Below are 22,990 nucleotides of genomic sequence, written 5' to 3'. Positions count from 1 at the left end.
CTCTCTGCGTTTCTGCGCTGGGCTAATGCTAATAATGCTAATAATGCTAATGCGAGGATAATAAAATGGCGGCTTCACAAAACCTTTTGGGAGTTTTACGGGGCGTGGTTTGCAATTCGCCCAGCCAATAGAAATTGGTACTTTTTTGGTACTTTTTTGGTACCACCTCTCTAGCAGGCACTGAAAATGGGGGTAAAAGTTCCCGGCACTAAGTACTCTTTTTGGTGTGAACGCGACATCAGGGGTACTAACGGAACTAAACAGGAAAAGTACGGGGTAAAAGTACTCCGGTGTGAACGCACCATATGTCTACTGAGACCTGCCTATCTACCTGGCGCATCAAATTTCTCACATACACACACATACACACACACACATTCAGCTACTTTTGGCATGGCTGTTTGCACAGTTTGCAGAGCTGTGCTTCGTTGACATTAGCTGCGTGCAGATAAGTCCACCTATGTTTGACAATGTTGGCAATATAATGTTTAGATGACATATTAACCTGTTACATTGTAAGTTAAAGGAGCTATCTGGGCAGTATATCACATGTGTATATTTGTAATGGTTTTATTACAACCTGCCTGTTGAACAGTTAATTAGCCTTGGAGAATATGTTCCATTGAAGAGAAAGTTATGCTTATTGTTTGCTGTATAATATATTTAAGTAAATGATTCTCATTATACTTGTAATTTTGTATTTCTCTGTTATAGTCCACACATACATATAGTCCAGGGCTGCCAACTTTAGAGTTCAGCTTGGAATGACATTACAATATGAGTTGTTGGTACACTGATTCATTTTGATGCTATTAATTGTGTACTGCACCTCTTTCCATTAGTCTTTACTCTTTTCAGTGAAAATATTATATTTTCTACTGTTGATATGTGTCTATTAACTGTAAATGCTTATCTTTACAGTTTAATGTCTTTTAATTACACTTATACTTATACCTGTTTACATCGTACTATCTCGTAACTACAGCCTGTTGTGAATTGTTTGTTTGTTTGTAGCCTTTATTTAACCAGGTCAAAAGATCTCTTTTTCAAGGGTGACCTGCAATAAAGTTTAATTTAATTTACACCCGGTCTCTGTTGCCTGAAATCGACTCCGGAGGATACATCAGTGTACCCTCGGTTATAGCTCCTCCAGAGAGCGTCCTCTCTCCTCTCTCCTCTCTCTCTCCTCTCTCTCCTCTCTCCTCTACATCAGTGTACCCTTGGTTATAGCTCCTCCAGAGAGACTCCTCTCTCCTCTACATCAGTGTACCCTCGGTTATAGCTCCTCCAGAGAGACTCCTCTCTCCTCTACATCAGTGTACCCTCGGTTATAGCTCCTCCAGAGAGACTCCTCTCTCCTCTACATCAGTGTACCCTCGGTTACGGCTCCTCCAGACAGCCTCCTCGATAATTGCCTTTAGAGAAATGTGTTTTCCTTCGAGACGGCACGCCGACATCCATTTCCGGGTCGCTGTCGGAGTGCCGAGGAGTCGAAGACGCAAAAATTTGAGAAATTACAAACGGCTAATTTCAGAGGACTCGTGTGCGTCAACTTGACGGCCAGACGACCGGCGACCCTCCCCGACACGCGCAAAGACGCGAAGGCCCGCCCACAGTGCGCGCATGACTGTTACCGCAGTTTTGATTAAAAATATATTGTGACACTTAAATCCTGCTAGAAATCTCTATTTAAAAAAAAAAATGTAACAGTTATCTGATTACTACAGTTACTTTTTGTTTGTATCCTGATAACGTAAGCTCGTTACAGAGGAATCAGAGTGATTTTTCTCCTCATTCCTCACAGGTCTGGGGTTGTAAGTAGTAAAAACCTTTATGAGCGCTTCTTTTTTACTTTTGCTTTTGCATAGACTAAATCTGAACCTTCCACTGAAATGACTGGCTTTCATACATATGTTGTGTTTCAGACATCCGCTGCACAGCCCCACCCTATGTTAAAGCTAGCTATTTTTGTTGTGTCAGCAGGGGCGGTTCTAGAGGGGGGGCCAGTGCCCCGGTAACACTGACCAGGGACCCCCCTGTCCCGGATGTACAGCGGAGATTAAACTGTTCATTACCTTATAAAAGCAAATACTGTTTATGTTTTTTAATTAAATTGGCACTTAAAGTTACTAAAACAAATACTGAAACAAACGACTGTAACCAGGGTAGGAATTTCACGGCGGCCATGAAGGCCATGGCCGTCGTTGCTCCTCGGTCTGGCCATTATGCCTCACAAATAATTATACGTTCTACGGCCACCATGGCCTTTGTGTCCCTCACACTGTTAAAATCTCGAAGATGCGAATATTCTCATCGCTCTAATTTCACCACGGCTGTCAGCTGTGTTTACTCCTGTCATTCAAACAGGACGTGCTGGAGAGGGGGCGGGGCTTATATCCATGTAAATACTGTGGTAGAAACCAACTACAACAACATTAACATATTTTACCGTGATTTAATTGTAATACACGTTTCAAAATGATGCCGAAGTAAAAACATACTGATACCGGTTAGTAAAAACCATGAATTAATGCTTTGACAAGTGTGCAGACAAGACGTCAGGCGAAAAACCTTTTAAAATGCGTGTTTTCTGAATGGAGATCGGATCGATCAGGATAAACTAACGTTGTAGCTTCTCCGTCCAAACTAACAACAACAACGTCCTAAAGACAGAAATAAAGCAGCGACTGTATTTGCCATTACACAGACAGTCTGTGTTTTGTTCATGTTTAACTTTTGTCCAGTTTCTGAACAGATATGAGGAGCTGTGAGCTCTGAGTGCTAACAGCTAACGGCTGATGTTTTGCTTTTCTGATTCAACGTCAGTGGCTGAGATCCTCACTGCTGATTGGCTACCGCGAGAACGCGTCACACGATTTTGACGCTCGAGTTGAAAAAATTGATTATAGAGACTCTCGTACACACACACACACACAGACTTTTGCATTTCAAAGTATTGCTTGTTCGAACAGTTGAATGTTTGAGCTTCACTGTGCACTGCTGAATGATGTATGTGCAGAGTTTAACCCTTGAAGGCTGTTTCTTCTGCTCTGAAATGGAATATATGTGTTACATATTAATAGAATTTTAAAATGTTTGATTTGATTTCAGATTTGTGAATGGGAGAAGTAGTAGATAGAAAACATACCAAACACTAATAAGTAGAGTATTTCATTTTATATACGGTAATGCTAAAGAGGCATAGGCCTATATGATTATAATGTTTGACATTATTGATATTAAAAAAGTGATTTATTTTCCATGTCATTCGTGCGTTTTTCTTATCAGAAAGTGAAGTTATTTATTCGTAAGCTCCAAATCCAAATGTTTCCCTCAATGGCCTTTGTGCCCTGGCATGTGGCCTTTGTGCCCTAAAAAAATGTGTGACACCAAAGGCCAAATGGCCTTGCCCCTAAAATGACGAAATTCAGACTTGGTTATGCGGTGGACATTGCTAGCTTAGGGGTAGGCTGTTATTTAAATCATGGGGGTTAATACATAATGAATGAGCAACGGAACATGGGACTTGTCAATTATGAATTTTAAAACCATTAACTTTTATTTGAATGAAGTGATCTCCACCCCCTGCACGTGTCATTATTACAGTAGCACCCACTCATTTGAAAAGGCCAGTGAGCCATGCAGATGAGAAACACGCACAATCAGTGTTTCATCATCCATCTCTGAAGCCTCCATCATGCTGAGGAGCGGTCCCAGGCAGACAGAACAGCAGGATATAGAGGAGTAATTCATATCCAGGAGGTGATAATTAAAATGCTGACAGCGTAGTTAAACACCTGCAGCCGGTGTTCCAGTGTAGTACAGAGCCTCTGTCACACCTGCCAGCTGAAGGTTATGGAACTCCATCTGTGATCTGCTCAGACATATTGATCCCACCTTTATATGTACTGTAAGTAAGGCTTGCAGCTGATTTTGCAACCCTGTCTCCTCAAAATTACGTTCCCACAGAACTAAACTGCATTCTCAATTACGTTTAGCTAGAAACGTATTTTCTCCCACATTACGTTAATTTTGGACGTATCTCAAATACGTTTATTTTCTACATATATTTGCCATGTATTGTCTTGCATCTACAATGCGCCCGACCACGCACGGGGCTGCTATTACTGTGGTATTATATTTAGCTGATTGGAGTTACAGTTTTTTTACTTAGAAGCAATAATACAGCACAATATTGTCAACACATTCTCTGACAGGCTGTCTCTCATTCACTGAAAGGGGCAACAGTAGTCACTTGTGTGTGACTGACCCGAGCTTGCGCCTCGTCGTTCTGATAGCTCCGCCCCTTCGCTCCAACCCCCCTCCCTCCCCCCACATCTACAGGTGAAAATTACTTTAGCGACACATTCATTGCAAGAAGTGTAGCAAAAGTCAAGGCCGCAGATTCGTCGATTTATACTGCCACAGAGCAGATTCGTGAAGTTGTAATGACTGATTTGAGAGGTTGTAATAACCAAGTTGCAGTTGTAATGGAAAATATATTTAAAAAATATATATTTTTCTGCAAGTGAACATTTTATCACTAAGTTCATTTTTTTTCTACAAGCTACAAAACCTTTTTTTTTTCTTCTGTGACTTCAAATTTGGTTCACAGATAAGTGGATATTTTATACAAGTGTAAATCTATGCACACAAGCTCAGATTTATTTTCTGCAAGTGCTCACATCAGGTTTTACACGCTCTCGCATTTTGCACCATATCTACCTTCATAGTAACGCTTTGATCTTTGAACACACCTGTCGGTCGTTAAATAAATCCAGTGGTAATCTAAAGATGTTCAGAAACGATGCAGGAATGTGGTGCAAGCCAACACACTCTCACTCCCTAAACGTCCAGGAGCGACGCTTGGTCAGGGTCCCGTGGCGTCCAGTTGGGACGCTCCTAGGCTCCTTCAGCTTCATAAACGGACGCAAAGAGCTTTCAACTGATTGCAATGTATTCCCATCGGCGGCGGTATTTGGCGCTTTGGGAAGCACGGCATTCGTTTGTGTCGGAGGCTGTTAAAGGCAATGTGAGCGTCCACTCCCATTGGATAACGGAGAATTGTACACCCGGAAGTAAGTATTCCCCTTACTGTCGATTGATTTGACAGTGATATCTCCACTACTCATCAACTCAAAAACACCAGATTATCCTTGTTAATTAAACGACATTGATAGGTTTGAGTGTGTGTACAATGCTTTTGTCACGTTTTCCCCTTCAATTCTGAGAAACAAGTCGTTTTCTATGAGTTTTGGATGGCCGAAGACATTACATTACCCACAATCCTCTGTAGCAACCATAGACTGTATAAAACAATTAAATAATACATTATTCCGAGTGTGCTTGCTTTTCTCTTTGAAAGTCATCACATAACGGCATTGTAATACACGTTTCGGCTGCATTAAATATGACATATCTGCCGTAGTTAACTCTATGTATAGAGCCCTGATGACAAGACTTCTAGACAAACAGGAACTGCCGCCGAAACTGAAAACTTGACGTGGATCTTAAATATATAAGCAATTAAACAACATCTTACATTTCTTTTCACACAATACGTCTCCTTGCAGTATCAACACTAATTCGGCTGACTTTTATATTTGATCCAATTGGTAGATAGGCTGTATTTACGCCATAACGGTGCACAGCTGATAGAAAGGGACACCTACTGGTTAAAGCACGTTATTGCATTTTATAATTGTATTATTAGATATTAATAGGATCCCTATAAAGTATATTCTTTACTCGTTGTTATTCTCTACTAATAGTTAATTAAAGACTGTATATAATGACTATTTTGCACATCCCATTCAAGATTACGGTGTAGTCAGTGGCGGCCGGTGGTCTTTTTTTTTGGTGGGGCTCTTGACGTACCGTAAGTGACCTACCCGGGGGGTTTCCCCCCGGAATTTTTTTTCGAGAAATGACCCCTTAAATGATGACTTCTGGTGATGTTAGAGGGGGGGGGAAAGGAGAAATCGAGGCTTAAAAATATGAGAAGACTGATCAATACCTCCATAATCTTCAGTGTGGAAAATATTATTTATCAACCTGAACATCTACTACTTTACCAGGAATTTGTGTTCTCAGATCTGGTCTGTTTTTTTCTTTCTTAAAACACCTTCACCAAGTAGCTTTACAGTGAACTGCATGTGAGATATAAAATTAATAGCATCTTTTCAGTAGCATTAATTATAAATATTTAAGTGGTTCAATACAAGTCACTACAGCATTTCAAACTGAACTGTGAATAAATGCAATTTAAAAAAAATAACCACAGCACAAAATGTCATAAATTGTGTTTTTTCTTTGTTTCTCTGAGGATTATTTACAAACAGGCTTATTTACATATAGCAATAACTCAGAAATGAAAAAGCTACATCGTCTAACACGAACAACCAGTTAGCATAATGATAATATATGTGTTATGTACAATGTAACTGGCAAGGCTAGAGCAAGAAAGAACATAAAGTTTGCAAAAGGTTTAAATAACTTCAAGTATCTGTCTTCAGATTACGTGGAGGTTTTAGTCCGATGGGAAGCAGATTTTAAGCGACACCGAAGATAAACCAAAAATGTGGTGGAGCTGCAAACCGTGTAGTGTTGCTGGGACAGAACAGGAGCTATAACCGTTGGAAAATACATCACAGACAATGCAACAAACGTGGAGACAGAACAATCACTTCTGTGATAAATGCCCACTTATTAATAAACTTCTAACAACCATGGGAAACCTCCTCTCTACATATAAAGTGATATCCAAGCATGGGAAACAAAAGACAGCATTTACCTGTTTGCATCCAGCTAGCCAAGCCTTTCTTGTGTACCGGCTACTTGTGAAGCCTCGTGTATAAATGTTGTCTTTTTCACGAGATTGCTGCGATATATTCAAATCGGGTTGGTCCGGTCCAAGGTCTTTAAGCAACAATTTATCTGCCAAACTTCTCCTTTCGAAAGGATTGGAGATTAGCTCTTGAACAGAATTAGGCGGGGACCGAGGTCCGGAGACTCCACCTGCACACGAAGCCATCCTCATCAACTACTGCGTCAACCGGATACGAGTCACTGTCCAAACTACTCACAGACTGCACTGGGCGCTGACATTGGCGCCCGGTGACCGTCATCTTTGACGACGCTGATTGGCTGAAATTATATTTTCGCGGCATAGTTTACACGTTACAGATAGCAACAGTCAGCTGCTGGTGGCTGCTGCTGCACTGGTTGAAGGCTCCTCTCTTAGCGCCCAGACGAGAGAAGGTGCATGGGCAAGGCCAGGCAGGAAACATGTGACTTATCAGTAACTTTAGACATCGTAACACAATTTTAAACGAGATTTTATTGTAGATTATACATTTTACTGATACCAATTATATAATATTTACCTTGTTCATTAAAAATAAAAATAAAAATATATATATTTTTTTAAACATATATATTTTTTTTAATTTTAATTTTAATTTTCTTTTTTTTTTCTTTTTTTTTCAATATGGGAAGAGGTGGGGCGGCGCCCCTAGCGCCCCTATGGACCGGCCGCCACTGGGTGTAGTTATGCAATGAATGAAAAACTTGGGTCGCAGGTTCCTGAACAGTGCATTACAAGACATCTATCAATATGTGTGTGTACCTCCACCATTACATTGTCATATTCTGCACATTTCTTATACTATCTACATACATCTTATAAGAGTATAATACATATGTATAATATCAGTTAAAATAAGTGCTTAAACATAGTTAACATTGCAGGAAAGCAATATATTAGACGTTAAGTACTTTGTCAGGCTAAATATTTATCTGTAGATACAAATGTCACTGTGTGTGCTGTGTGCTCTGCATGTGTGACCATCAAAGAGGGTTTCATCCCTCCATATTCATCTTCTATACCCCCAAAGCTTTTTTCTTATTCAAAAGAAGACCTTAACCTAAAGTATTCTTTAATGTTTAAATAAAGCCTTATTAGTTGGTCTGTTTTGTACATCCTCCTATTAAAGGTAGGGTAGGTAAGTTTGAGAAACCGGCTCGAGATCGCTAGAATTTGAAAATACACAACCGGAGAAAATCTGCCACTTCCTTACAGAGCCCCTCCTCCAACACACACGAACGCGCACATGACCAATGAGGGCACGAGATAAGTTTGTGCACAGATGGAAGGCTGACAGGCAGGTAGGCCATCCAGTTATTTTAGCCGGGCCGGCTAAAATGATTGGTCGTACTTTTTACAGTACTACGGCTTCCACAGATGAAATGTTTTTATGGATTTGTTGTCAAAGCACTTAAGATATTCATTGCTATCAGGATGTTAAGAGCATTCCATGGAATATAACAAAAAGTGTATCTCAAGCCGGTTTCTCAAACTTACCTACCCCACCTTTAAAGTTCAAACTCATAACTTGGACTCCCCTGACCTTTACACACAGCAGCGCAGCGTTCAGGCTGATCCTTCCTCAGAACAGACTGAGCCATCGGTTTTAGGAAATAATCTGTATCATTTCAGCAGCCAGCCAGTGAACCAGAAATACTGAGGTGTCTTTGGCCTTTAACCTGTGTTTAGTTGGACAGGCCTGTAATCGTGAAAATAAATGAGGTTTCCGATACAACCAAACCGATTCTATATTATGTTTGGAGGTAATGGAGTCTATACAGTCACAGTTTTAAAAACGTGCATAATATTGTAAATTGAAATAAGACTAAATTGCAACAAAACTAAAGTAGTTGGGTAAGTTATATTGTGGTAAGGTTAGGTTTAGTAAAACATCATGGTTTGGCCTAAAAAAAGTATGTCTGTTAGATAACTTAATATAAATGAAGTCAACGTTGACTTTTGTCTTGATATTTGACACAAACTGCTGTGTCATTGGTTAAAGTCCCACGTTTGTTGACTCATCCACCCACCCTAACTTTCTCTCTAAGAATGTTTGATACATCACAAAAACATAACCTGGGAACAAATGTGTTTCCTTAATTACACAGTTGATAATGCAGTTTTGTTGTATGGAAAGGTCATTTTTTATTGAGTCAGTGCAGTACACAGTCTCCTGTGATGTGTCTGAGAACCTGTTGTTCAGAGGAGCTGCCCTCAGCACTTCAGTGTACACGAGCTATCTGAGGTGGCCTAGCCTTTAAGATTTACTGGATTAATCATTTCAGTGGAAAGTCACCTCCTGAGTTCCCAGAATGGTTTTTGTTTCCCGTCGTGCAAAACCTCTGGCAGTAATTGAGTTATACCTGGGGGGCCTGCAGTGAGCCGAACAGACACAGTGAAGGTCTGTGGGATGGAGCTGGGATGCCTGAAATTAAAAGCACCATTCATTTAGAACCATCTTCCTCCATTGAACCTGAAAAGCATGAGCGCCACCGGGAGAGAAACTCTTGATCTATCTCTCTGTCTGCTGCTCTGCCTGAGTAAGAGGAGATATTATCATCAAAGCTCATGGGTATTATAACACATTTATTTTGTGCAGGTATGACCATATTATGTATCGTGTTTATTAGACTCTCAGCAGAGATGTGAAACCATACCTCTAAAACCTTTTAACAGAATTGGAAATGACTGTAATCATGTCTGTGCTTTGTGTACAGGCTGAAAACTCTGCTCTGTCCATGGAGAACGACACTCAGAGGAAGCAGTATGAACGCTGTCTTGATGAGGTGAGTGTTCCTGATCTCACAACACAAACTAATTCTGTCATGTAAACCATAGTATTCTATATTTGGAAATGTCCCATACCCCTACTGGCAGAGGTAGGTCAGAACTGATTTGCAGTAGGAAGCATTGTCATTGTACACACATATATGTAACCAGAATGGACTGTGATTAAACATCAGTATTCACATCTATCTTTTTGTACACCTTAAAAAATCAAGATAAAGTGTGTGAATGGCTCCTTTCTTACACGATTAGAAAGTGGTATCGAAGGAAAAAGGAAATAGAAATCAGCATCAGAAACAGGTTTAATGCCAAATAGGTTTACACGTACAAGGAATTTGCTCGTGTATATGTTGCATACATAAAGACAGTTAAAGAAGATAACAAGTAAGAAAAACATACATTAAGATATAGAAAGTTATTTACATCAAATCTGGATGTACCGAAAATCTACATAAAATATATTATTGCAAATTATAACAAAATATGTGCAGTACTGTTAGAATGGAAAGATGTGTAGATAGTGGGGAGGTAGCTTGTGTACAAAATGTGCAAAAATATTCTGAGGGTTGTGTATAACTGGCAATACTTAAATAAATAATAAATACATAAATACAAAATAAAACTCTAAAAACTTGAATGTTTTACTTCCGGCGAGACAAGGTAATCTGTTCGTCAGGACTCAGACTCTTGCTGGTTAAGATCCACCCTCTGGTACAGGTGAGGTTAGTGTGGTCCATGGGGGAGAGGCAGGAGAAGACATTCCTATTTGAAGACAGACAACAGAGTGTCTGAATGTCTCTCCATCGTTCTCCCTCTCTATCCGCCCTCTCTCTATCCCACCCCCCTCTCTATCCCCCCCTCTCCTGCCACCAAGACTGCTGCACTCTATCTTTGAATCAGGCTTTACTAATGGGCTTGTTACCATGGAGATTGCTGCCCATGAGATTTTACATATTCTGGATGAGGACAGACATTTCAGGTTCCAGCTGTGGGATGCATGGCTCCTGCTGCTCACCTTCAGTATTAAGCACCTGCATCTTCTGTGAAGCTATAATGTATGCTTCCGCTTCAGAAATATAAGAAACAGGGAAAAGGCATTTCAGATTAAGAATATAAACATTTGATCATTCTAATTATCTTAGTTATATCACACGGTCTGAGATCAGCCAGTTAAATGCATGATCAGTGTTTATCAGTGTGTCAGGAGGGGAATCGACACACACTTGTAGTTATTATTAACTCACACTTTTCATCACCAACAAAAAAAACAAGCAGTGAAGAGCGGCTGTGTAGATTATCCTGCTTATAACACAGCTACTTGCTGAAGAAAAACAAAACTTTCACACAACATATGGATGTCATAACGATTTATTGATTTAAAAAAAAAATGTATTGTATTGCGATTAAAGCCTTCTAAATATTAGCAATTGATCAGGTCAAACTTTGAGAAAATGTTTTTTATTTATGTGCTGAGAACTTCTCAGCACATAAATAAACCAAAATATAGTCATAAAAAAGATGTACTTATTGCAGGCAGCCGCTGTGTGAATTGACAAAATCTGACTTTGTGATGCAACCCGCTGTCAGTGTGTCCTCACAGGACCTTACATGCCTCTCATTCTCTCTGATGGTGTTTGTAGAGGGTCACTTTGTTTTACAATCGCTCTGCCTCTCACAGTTCCTCTGACATCCACTCTACTGACCAGACTCATGATGCATGTTAAGATATTTGTTTTCACGTCTCTTCAAGGTGGCCAACCAGGTGGTCCAGGCACTGCTCACACAGAAGGTGAGTCTGTCTCTACATCCTGCATCCAGTCAGCTATTACAGTCAGTCAGAGAAATGGTGACCTTCACAACTAGTGACTATACTGTATGTCAATAACAATAACAATGATTAGCAGCACTTCATTTCTCATCTCATATTCTATGACAATAAAATAAAATCTTATATTTTCATTATAATGCATGTCATGTATGATTACATGTGTAATACATCTCTTTATTTTCTCACAAGAAGCTATGTTTGTCATTGCAAACCAGCAGACGGACAAAATAGAAAATATCTCTGAGCTTTAACCTTAACACTGACAGCAAAGCATACTGAGAATCTGAACTGTGTGAGGCACATCCAACCAGTTTGCTGGAAAAGTTAAGAAACACACAATAATATTTACTATTTCTGTAAACGTATCATACCACTTCTATCTGTTAAATTCCAAAGTGGCAATACTTTTGATGGACCAAAATGTTTTGGACTTGAACGTTAATAGTCTTGCTTCTGATTGCTAAACAATGATTTATTCCACCTCTGCATAAATGTGGAAGAAACATTCCAATAACAAGCCACACTTGTAATCCACACTTGTTCTTTAGCATACTGAACAAGTGGTGTGCATAACATTGGGGGACTTCTTGGAGGAATTAGATCATCTCATCCCTGAAACTGGCCCTCCCACTGTACTTCTCGGAGACTTCAACCTCCAGACAGGGAAGACATCTGAACTAACATCTCTTTTAACCGCCTTTGCTTTCTCACTGTCTCCATCCCCACCAACTCATAAAGCTGGCAATGTCCTTGATCTCATATTCTCAAGGAACTGCACGACTTCTAACCTCTCTGTAAACCCACTTCACACATCTGATCACTTTTTCATTTCATTCTCTCTACCCCTTTCCAAACATAAACTAATCTCTTCTCATCCTGCACCTGTCCGCCGTAACCTTCGTTCCCTCTCCCCCTCTACCTTTGCCTCATCGGTGCTCTCAGCCCTCCCTTCCTCTGACTCGTTCCAACTCCTGCCTCCAAACTCTGCTGCAGAAACTCTCCTCTCCACTCTTTCATCCTCTCTGGACTCTCTCTGTCCTCTTACATCTCGGCAGCCTCGTCAGTCCCCTCCTGCTCCCTGGCTAAATGACGCACTGCATGCTAATAGAACCATCCTTAGGGCAGCAGAGCGGAAACGGTGGAAATCCAAACACCATGACGACCTCCTAACCTATCAGGCTCTCCTCTTTCTCTGCTTCGATTTCTCAGGCAAAAAGCACTTTCTTTCAAGATAAAATCCATTCTTCCTATTCCAATCCCATCAACTATTTTCTATCTTCTCCACCCTCTTAGAAACCCCCAAAGCCCCTTCCCCCTCCTCCCTTCTGTCAAGCGAATTTGTTAACTACTTTGAAAAAAAGGTTGATGATATTCGCTCTTCTTTTTCTGACTCACCTTTACTCACCGCTGGGTCACCAGACCCACCTTTACTCACCGCTGGGTCACCAGACCCACCTTTACTCACCGCTGGGTCACCAGACCCACCTTTACTCACCGGTGGGTCACTAGACCCACCTTTCACCCACACACTAACCTCCTTTTCCCCTCTCTCTCCAAGTGAGGTTCTTACCCTCATTACCTCTGCCCGTCCTACCACCTGTCCTCTGGACCCTATCCCCTCAAACCTCCTTCAGACTATCGCTCCTGATATTCTACCGTCTCTCACCCATCTCATCAACACTTCTCTAACTTCTGGTCACTTTCCAAACAGTCTCAAGGAGGCAAGAGTAAACCCTCTCCTAAAGAAACCCACTCTCAACCCGTCTGATGTTATAAACTACAGGCCTGTCTCTCTCCTCCCGTTCCTGTCTAAAACACTTGAACGCGCTGTCTTTAAACAACTCTCCTGTTATCTCCATCAGAACAACCTTCTTGATCCACACCACCAGTCTGGTTTCAAGGCAGGTCACTCCACAGAAACTGCTCTCCTTGCTGTCTCTGAGGAACTGCACACTGCTAAAGCAGCCTCCCTCTCCTCTGTCATCATCCTTTTGGACCTGTTTGCTGCATTCGACACGGTGAATCATCAGATCCTCCTTCGCACTCTTGGTGTTTCAGGCTCTGCACTTTCCCTCCTCACCTCATACCTCAAAGACCGCACCTACAGGGTAACTTGGAGAGGGTCCAAGTCCGACCCTTGTCAATTAACTACAGGGGTCCCTCAGGGCTCTGTCCTTGGTCACCTCCTCTTCTCTCTGTACACAAACTCGCTCAGATCGGTCATTAGCCTGCATGGTTTTTCATACCACTGCTACGCTGACGACGTAATTCTGTCTTTTCCCCGCTCAGAGACCCAGGTCGTCGCACGCATCTCTGCTTGTCTAGCTGATATCTCTCAGTGGATGTCTGCTCACCACCTCAAGCTCAACCTTGACAAGACTGAACTGCTTTTTCTTCCGGGAAAAGAGTGTCCCACTCTTGACCTAACAATCAACATCGGCCCATCTGTTGTTTCCCCGACTCAGACTGCAAGGAATCTGGGTGTGACCCTAGATAACAACCTGTCCTTCACTGCAAACATCGCTGCCACAACCCGCTGCTGCAGATACACTCTTTACAACATCAGGAGGATACGTCCCCTCCTGACCCAGAAAGCGACGCAGCTTCTGGTCCAGCCTCTCGTCATCTCACCCCTAGACTACTGCAACTCCCTCCTGGCTGGACTACCTGCATGTGCCATCCGACCTCTGCAGCTCATCCAGAATGCAGCGGCTCGTCTGGTCTTCAACCTTCCTAAATTCTCCCACACCACACCGCTCCTCCGCTCGCTTCACTGGCTTCCAGTAACTGCTAGAATCCACTTCAAGACACTGGTACTAGCGTACCATGCTGTGAATGGATCTGGCCCTTCCTACATCCAGGACATGGTTAAACTGTACACCCCAGCACGTGCACTCCGCTCTGCATCAGCCAAACGGCTCGCTGCACCCTCACTACGAGGGGGACCCAAGTTCCCATCAGCAAAAACACGTCGGTTTGCTATCCTGGCTCCAAAATGGTGGAATGAGCTCCCCATTGACATCAGGACAGCAGAAAGCTTACACATCTTCCGGCGCAGACTAAAAACTCATCTCTTTCGACTCCACTTCGAGCAATAAAATGACTAACAAAGCACTTATATACTAATAAAGGACTGGCTTATCTAAAGCTAGTTGAGTAGCACTTGAAATGTTTTGGCTCTATGAAACCTGATGTACTTATATGATTCTGTTTTCTTCAAGTTTGTATCTTCTTGGTCGAATGCACTTATTGTAAGTCGCTTTGGATAAAAGCGTCAGCTAAATGCAATGTAATGTAATGTAATGCAATGTAATGTAATGTAATGCAATGTAATGTAATACTGTAGACCAGCTTTTAGAGAACTGTCACGATGAACACAGCATTGTGTCCTGTTCCCCTACATTAGCATCAGTTACACATGTAGGTCTCTGAAATACCCCATCAGTCGCAGTCATCAGTCCATTCTTGTCCTCCTCTAGGACTTGAAAGAGGAGTGTGTGAAGCTGCGGACCCGTGTGTTTGACTTGGAGCAGCAAAACCGCATACTGAGTGTTCTGTTTCAACAACGTGTCAAGATGTCCACGGCTCCTGTCTCCCAGGTAGGAACGCATGGCAAAATGGATACAAACAGGCTCCGACAGACCACGCTGCTGGCTGCAAGGCCGTTTGAATTTTACATGAGCAGTGCACTACTTCTAAAGGTTACTAGCTAGGAAAAAGGACTAGAAGGAGAGAGAAATCTATTCATGGTGTAATTTAATTCAAATCGTTAGAATGTGCAGATTAATGTCAGATTTTGAGTTGGAAATAGAATAATTTGGGTTTACTGTTCTTCCATTCTTTGCTACTGTGGTTAGTGTCATAGTGGCATGTACTGTAGAGTGCACTGTTGGTCATCAGCACTGTCTTTTTTTATGTTAATCCTGTCAGAATTGAGCCTAATAGTGTGCTAGACCTCTCGTCCATCTGAAGCTGCAAATGTTTCTCTAATTGGAATGCTCTCTCAACCACACCGCCTGGGGGATAATTGCTGAACACCTGGGCCTCCGTTAATGTTAAGCATCATATTCAGTTGTCAAGCTTCACCACTGCACTGGAGAGCTTCAAAGCTGCGCTAATTAATATTTCTATATACAAAAAAATTATTAGTTAACTTTGTCTTCCTGGGTGGGTGTTGTCATAGTGACCCACAGTGAATGATCACACAACTCTGCACTTACTCTCAGCTCGTTGTTCTGTTTTGGTGTGCAACCTTAGCCGTTAATAGCACTTTATGCTTCATGCCCAGCACCAACGAGCCAACAGAAAAGGTTAGCACCTAGCTGGTGGACATGTGGAAGCATTGAGCAACTTAAGAACAGGATATTTCTGTCGTGAGAAGGTGGAGACCAACACCAGAGGTGAAATGAGACTGAACATTTAACTTTCATTGGAGAAGTGGTCCAAACACAACTACAAATAAATGTGTAAATGGGCAATCATTCGCAATATGTTAGCAATAAAAACGATATGGTCAGGATTGAATAGTATAGTTTATAACTTGTACTACTGTCTTTCCAGCCAGCGCTGACATTTAGAAGTGACCAATTTCAATCCATTGTGATCGATTTCCAAATATGAATGCTTTATATCCATTCATAATACTAGTATATTTCACTCCGTATAGAAAAGATTGTTTCCAAAACTAAACCTGAAAGGTGTTTCATAACTAAGTCTTTCGTCACTATATTTGTAATGACTAGGTTAGCTAAGTTAGCTAGCTAGCTTACAGCAGACCTGCAGTAATATCAGAAGGAGTCATGTGATCACATTGTTAAAATAAGACCATAAAACATTTTAGGGACAGTTGTCCAGCTTTATAATCCTGAACATCATCAAGCGCTCCGGTCCCAGCTGTGTGCGCCACTTTTTAGTGTCCTCTGGTCTCCCAGCTGTGTGCGTCACTTTTTAGTGTCCTCTGGTCTCCCAGCTGTGTGTGTCACTTTTTAGTGTCCCCTGGTCTCCCAGCTGTGTGCGTCACTTTTTAGTGTCCCCTGGTCTCCCAGCTGTGTGCGTCACTTTTTAGTGTCCCCTGGTTTCCGTTGTGTTTTGCGCAGCGTTTTAGTAAATGCTGCACATGTTTTGTCATGTGAAGATGTGTCTTCATGTGTTGCGGCTCATTTGTGTTTTTTTCTGTGCATCGTTTTTTAAACTGCAGCGTGTTTCTCCTAATGGAAGTGTGTTGGGCCATTTCAACGCGTTTGCCCCTGTAGGCCACTGGTTACAACAGCAATGAGTTGAAATTAATAACCTGTCCCATGCTGTAAAACTAACTGCATGAATCTAAAGTCAACTTGCCTCCTCTACCATGAATAATTAATGATGGATGATACTTTTGATGGACAGATGAGTATTTTAGCATTCTGAGCCAAATATTAAAAGAACCCTGAAATGTTAGCCTTTCATTTTGTATTTTTTCAAGTGCAAGCTGTAATTGACAGAAGTGCTGGGTTATTGGACTGTAATGAGGATCTCTCACTGTCATTGTACCAGCAGCAATACTGAAACCAATTACAGACAAATGACACATTTAAAGTGTCTGCTGTTGACTAAAGCTCTACACGTATCATGCCCCTTTCACACCAACGCAGCTCCCGTTCTAGCTCTGAGCTTGCACTCTTCTGGTTCGGAACCGTTTTTTATTTTCAGCCCCCGTTTTGTTCACACCGCCCAGAGCCCGAGTGGTGCTGCGTCATTGCGTCATCGTTTGCGTCATGACGTATATTTTAGTGGGAATGCTGATACAGCATTCCAACTATATGTTATGCTACAGACAAAAAGTTTATTATTCCACTGACTTATTTTGGCCCTCTTCTCCTCCCACATTCAACATCGCAGAAACTCCGTTCAAACATCAAAACGTTCAGCTCGGTCGGGAATCGCAGGCTATTACTTTTATCATTCATAACTTTCATAATTCCAGAGATACATCCCATAATACATCACATTTTTAACATTTTAACTTTAACATTGCACAGCTCATTAAGGCAGAGTGCGTGATGTCACAGCTAGAGTGTAGGAAATCTACAAAAAAAATATGCCTTCATATTTTTTTTTTTAAACTGCCATAATTCCCGAACCCTACATTCCTGAGACATCATTTATCATGACAAACATAGGAAAACATCTCGTAGCTTGAAAAATGACAAATAATTAAGCAAAATAATTAAACAAAATGCCTCTTGAGGGCATGAAGTGACAAAAACGTTCAACATGTCTCCATTAAAACCCATTGTAATTTCAGGCTGATATTTCCTCACAGCAGCAGCCGCACACCTTTAGTTAAACTGCCAAAAAGGCCACATTATTAACCCGAAAGTACACACAAATTACACTTCAGATACTCAACTTCCTTGACATGCTTCACGTTTTGAAATTTCACAGATATCTGTTATCGTTCTTCCACAAAACGTTCACATGTAAGAGGTTTATCTCTCATTCAGAACAATGCAAACCTTTGATCTCTACAGAGCTCGTTAGCTCAACTACAAACACCTGTGTAATGGAACACGATGATGTCGTCACTGCAACTGACATGCTCAGAGCAGCAGACTTCAGATAATGGTTAATGGTCGTGCACTCAACAGCTCTACGTCAATTATGGGGTGTCATCATATGCCGTTCAAGAGAAGAGAGAGAGGGCGATCAAGAGTCAGTTCTAACTGTTCATTTCATTCTCTCTCTCTCTATCTTCCTCTTCCTCAATATCTTCCTCTTCCTCAATATCTTCCTCTTCCTCAATATCTCTCTCTCTCTCTCTCTCTCTCTCTCTCTCTCTCTCTCTCTCTCTCTCTCTCTCTCTCTCTCTCTCTCTCTCTCACACACAATGTTCCAAACGGCCCAAAACTTCACAGGTTTGGTAACGATGCAGCCATCAATGCATCTAAGCGTAGTATGGGGTGTCATCAAATGCCGTTGCCATGGCGACAGACCACTCGCCATGAAACACAATGTTGCTATAACTCCTATGAAAATGTTCAAAAAGTGCTCAAACTTCACATGTGTGCTAACAGTCCAGCCCTGAAGACATCTACGGGACAGTTTTGAGATTTCTTCAAATGCCGTTGCCATGGCAACACAATGCTCGCCATGAAACACGGTTTTCTCATAACTTCAGTGAAAATGCTCCAAACGGCCCAAAACTTCACAGGTTTGGTAACGATGCAGCCATCAACGCATCTAAGCGTATTATGGGGTGTCATCAAATGCCGTTGCCATGGCGACAGACCACTCGCCATGAAGCACGATGTCGCTGTAAGTCCAATGGAAACGGTGCGATCGTCCCCCAAACTTCGCTTGTATATCACCGGTCCAGCCGTCAACAGCTCTACATCAATTATGGGGTTTCTTCAAATGCCGTTGCCATGGCAACACAATACTCGCCATGAAACACGGTTTTCTCATAACTTCAGTGAAAATGTTCCAAACGGCCCAAAACTTCACAGGTTTGGTAACGATGCAGCCATCAACGCATCTAAGCGTATTATGGGGTGTCATCAAATGCCGTTGCCATGGCGACAGATCATTCACCATCAAGTTAGTTCAAAAGTTTGCAGTTCAAATATTCTGCTGCTTTTCCAAGCCTTTTTACTTTCTTTTCTTCACTCATCACACATTCAAGCTAAATTCTTCACTTTCTTCTTACACATACACTTTCTTCTTACACATTACATTTCAGCATAGCAGTTTAGCGTCAGCTTTTCAGCATAAAGCATTCCCACTAGCAATTTCTTCAGGAATTGCATTCTCTAGTTCTAACATGTTATTTTCATCTGGGTTAATTGCTTGAGGTTTGATTAATTATTTTATTGAAATAGAATATGTGTTTCTCTTTCCAGTTAAAATGTGCACTTGAATGGAGACTTTTGGTTAAAGCCAAAACAATCAACACAGGCTGCTTCTCAATGTCAAGGAAGGATCCTTCAGAGCCTCTATTTCAAGGATGCTACATCATCGAATCCCGCCGAAGGACTCTTCCAATGTACAGGATCCTTCTATCGAGGACTGAATCCTTTGTTGCAGAACATTTCAAGGCTACTTATGTGTAACCTCGGCGGTCTTAAATTACCCACAATTCTTTGCGCACGGACCAATTTCCACGGACTGGCACGGTGGCATTAATAATGCAGTAATGATGGGCCTGCACAACATAAAGAATAGAGGGCAGTTTCAGTTTACTTGACATTTGTTAATTGTTAATGGTTATTTTTTTCAAATCTGCAATTTGCTTGTGTGTGTGTTTACATTATTAAAAATACAATTTAAATGTGATAACACATTTTCTCCACATCGATAAGTGTTAGAACGACTACAAACATGCACAAACTATATATGCAAAATTGACACGGAAGAAAAGTGTTGCTTGCTTATTGTGCGGGAAGCATGAAATATATATATAATATCTCTTCCTCCATCTCAAAACATTTATGGATAAAAGACAACAACAAAAACATGTCCGTCTTCGCAAATCAGTTATGAGTCTTCAAACAAGTCGCGCTCAATAAGGCGGGGCCTTGCATATGCCGCACACCTGCACACTTGCTAGCCTGTTCCATTCTTCGTTCTCGAATGTCAGGAAAGATTCTTGCCTAGCCTCTGAAGGACCTGACTCGGAAGGATATGTCCTCTCAGTGGCAGGTTCTGTCTGGCAGCTTTCAGACCCGTTGGTAGGTCGTATTTACACTAGGGCTGTCAGTCGATTAAAATATTTAATCGCGATTAATCGCATGATTGTCCATAGTTAATCGCGATTAATCGCAAATTAATCGCACATTTTTTATCTGTTCTAAATGTACCTTAGAGGGATATTTTTCAAGTTTTTAATACTCTTATCAACATATGAGTGGACAAATATGCTTTATATGTTTGTTTATTATCATTTGAACAATGACAAATATACTCATGAATATTAAACACAACAACCTCTGAACATTACAAATATTCGCCTCAATTCAACCTGGAACCTCTCTCATGCAATAATACAATACAAAGTGTGTGTGTGTGTGTGTGTGTGTGTGTGTGTGTGTGTGTGTGTGTGTGTGTGTGTGTGTGTGTGTGTGTGTGTGAATGTACTGTGATGGATCGTTGGAGCTATGTGCAGCTCAAGGCATATATGCTCGAACGGGAGCTGCCTGGACGCTGCAATCATGTTGCGCGCACTATCCGTGCTGAGTGTGCTGACTTTTCGTACAATGTCCCACTGTCTGGCTCCCTGCATAAAGTCAAGTGCTCGGCGCAGTTGTCGGCGAAATGTCGCTCCTCTGTTTTCATTGAAACAGCTCCTTACAGTATATCCGTTAGCGCAGCTAGCTAGCACCAGATGCTAACAACAACAACAACAACACGTAAGGTGTGCCTCGCTCGTGCCACACATACACACTCCCTCCCGGTCCTCCCGATGGCCAGTCCGGGCCTGCCGGTGAGCGTGGAAGTGTGGTCTGCCACAAGCGGGCGGCAGGAGCGGGGCTGTCAGCATCAGCTTGTAGATGGTATTTTAAACTCGATGCGCTCTGAAACTACGGGGCGGCCGAGGACAAAAAATACACATGCGTTAATCGCGTTAAAATAATTAGTGGCGTTAATTGTTTTTTGCGTTAGCGCGTTATTAACGCGTTAACTTGACAGCCCTAATTCACACACATTTTGGAATAACTCAATAAACACTACAGAGACTCATCTTTTTTCATGGCTTTATATGACAGAAGAACACACACACACACACACACACACACACACACACACACACACACACACACACACACACACACACACACACACAGAACAATGAACAATGCAGCAGTTATGAAATGCTGCATGAGACAGTTCTATTTCGTCCCTACTGACCGCCAGAGGCGGTGCTTTTAGCACTGGATATGTCCATCGTGCGCATGCGCAGTACGAGTACCACAGTGTTAATTTTGGCAGCTGTTTTTGATTTAGTCTTAGTCTTAGTCTTTAGACGAAAATGGTTATTAGTTTTATTCACATTTTAGTCATTCCTATCCTTCGTAGTTTTAGTCTAGTTTTAGTCGACGAAAACTCAAAACGTTTTAGTCAACTTTTAGTCGATGAAAAATTACATTTTAGTCAACTTTTAGTCAAAATGTTTTCTCTCTTTAAACTAATTCAGTTAGGCAAATACAGGTATCTGAAATTGGAATCAATGTGACAGCATCAAGTGTTGAAATTCGTAAAGCAACATTTCATTCTCTTAACACTTTACTTGTGTAATATATAGGGATGGGTATCGCTAAGGTTTTTAACGGTACTACTACTCTTATCGAAACTGCTTATCGATCCGGTACTTTAACGGTATTCTTGTAGGTACTTTTTGTTATTTTTTAAAGGGAAAAACTAAACAAATTGTTAACCGAATCAACATTGCTTTATTTACATGTGAAATAAATAAATAAAATATGTATAGGTTGAGGTACTTGTACTTTACATTTAAATGTTTTGCTACTTAGTTCTTCTACTCCTCTACAGTTCAGAGGTAAATGATGTACTTTTACTCCACTACATTTATTTAATACCTTTAGTTACTTCACAGATCTGGATGAATGATGTGAAATATAATCAAGTGTTAAATCAGACTTTAGTTCCACCTGGAGTAAATTCACAAGCTACCCTGCAGTATACAAAGTCATTCAAACTAGCTGCACCTTTACCAGCTTTGAGAACACTTTAATGATCAATAATTATAAAATATATCATATTATTCTGGAATGGACCAATCTGCACAATGACTACTTTTACTGTCGCTACTTTTATACTTTTACTTGAGGAACATTTTGAATGCGGGACTTTTACTGTAACAGAGTATTCATACACTATGGTATTTTTACTTAACTACAAGATCTGAGTACTTCTCCCACCTCTGCGCACCTGATGTGATAACGTTACTCGTAATTGGCGCAACAGAGCTACGAGTTAAGGAAGTCGAAAATTGTGCATTTCTCCGATTGAATATGACGCCTTTTGGCCGGCTGTTTGGACAGACTACTCTACTCGTGTCAACGCGCTTACGCCATAACACTAATGGCAAACAAGCTTTTTCCACATCGAGCCTTGTAGAGTGTCTCTATACTTCTGAACGCTCCGTTCCCGGCAGATCTCTGTGTGCCGCTGCAGCGTGTCTGTTAGGCCCCGCCCCCCGCACACAGAGAGACACAGGGAGATCGCTCTTCTGGAGTGAAGAGAGCGGAAATAATGATATTGCAAGTTAGAAACGTAAGATGCATTTTGACAGACAAGACGGACACTTGGGGGAAAATATGCTGCATTTTGAATGTCCGATAGTCCACCATTAACACCTTAGTCCCGTCTCGTCTCGTCAACGAAAACTAAATATACATTTCGTCATAGTTTTCGTTATCAAGAATCTATTTTTAGCTCGTCATCGTCTCGTCTTAGTCATGTAAAAAAGGTCGTTGACGTCATAGTTTTCATTGACGAAATTAACACTGGAGTAC

General features: G+C 41.3%; 1 protein-coding gene across 1 annotated transcript in view; it reads left to right on the top strand.

Annotated features, from left to right (window-relative positions):
* Nucleotides 1–22,990, top strand: part of LOC117485731 (nck-associated protein 5-like) — a 117,306-nt gene that overhangs the window by 33,810 nt on the left and 60,506 nt on the right. The window contains exons 5-7 of the mRNA XM_034134399.1: nucleotides 9,583–9,651; nucleotides 11,403–11,441; nucleotides 14,960–15,079. Coding sequence (XP_033990290.1) covers nucleotides 9,583–9,651; nucleotides 11,403–11,441; nucleotides 14,960–15,079 — 228 coding nt within the window. The remainder of the gene's footprint in view (nucleotides 1–9,582; nucleotides 9,652–11,402; nucleotides 11,442–14,959; nucleotides 15,080–22,990) is intronic.

The sequence above is a fragment of the Trematomus bernacchii genome, unplaced genomic scaffold (assembly GCF_902827165.1).
Source record: "Trematomus bernacchii unplaced genomic scaffold, fTreBer1.1, whole genome shotgun sequence".
NCBI lineage: Eukaryota > Metazoa > Chordata > Actinopteri > Perciformes > Nototheniidae > Trematomus > Trematomus bernacchii.
Note: the sequence above shows the minus strand (reverse complement) of the source record. Positions and strands in the feature narration are given on the sequence as shown.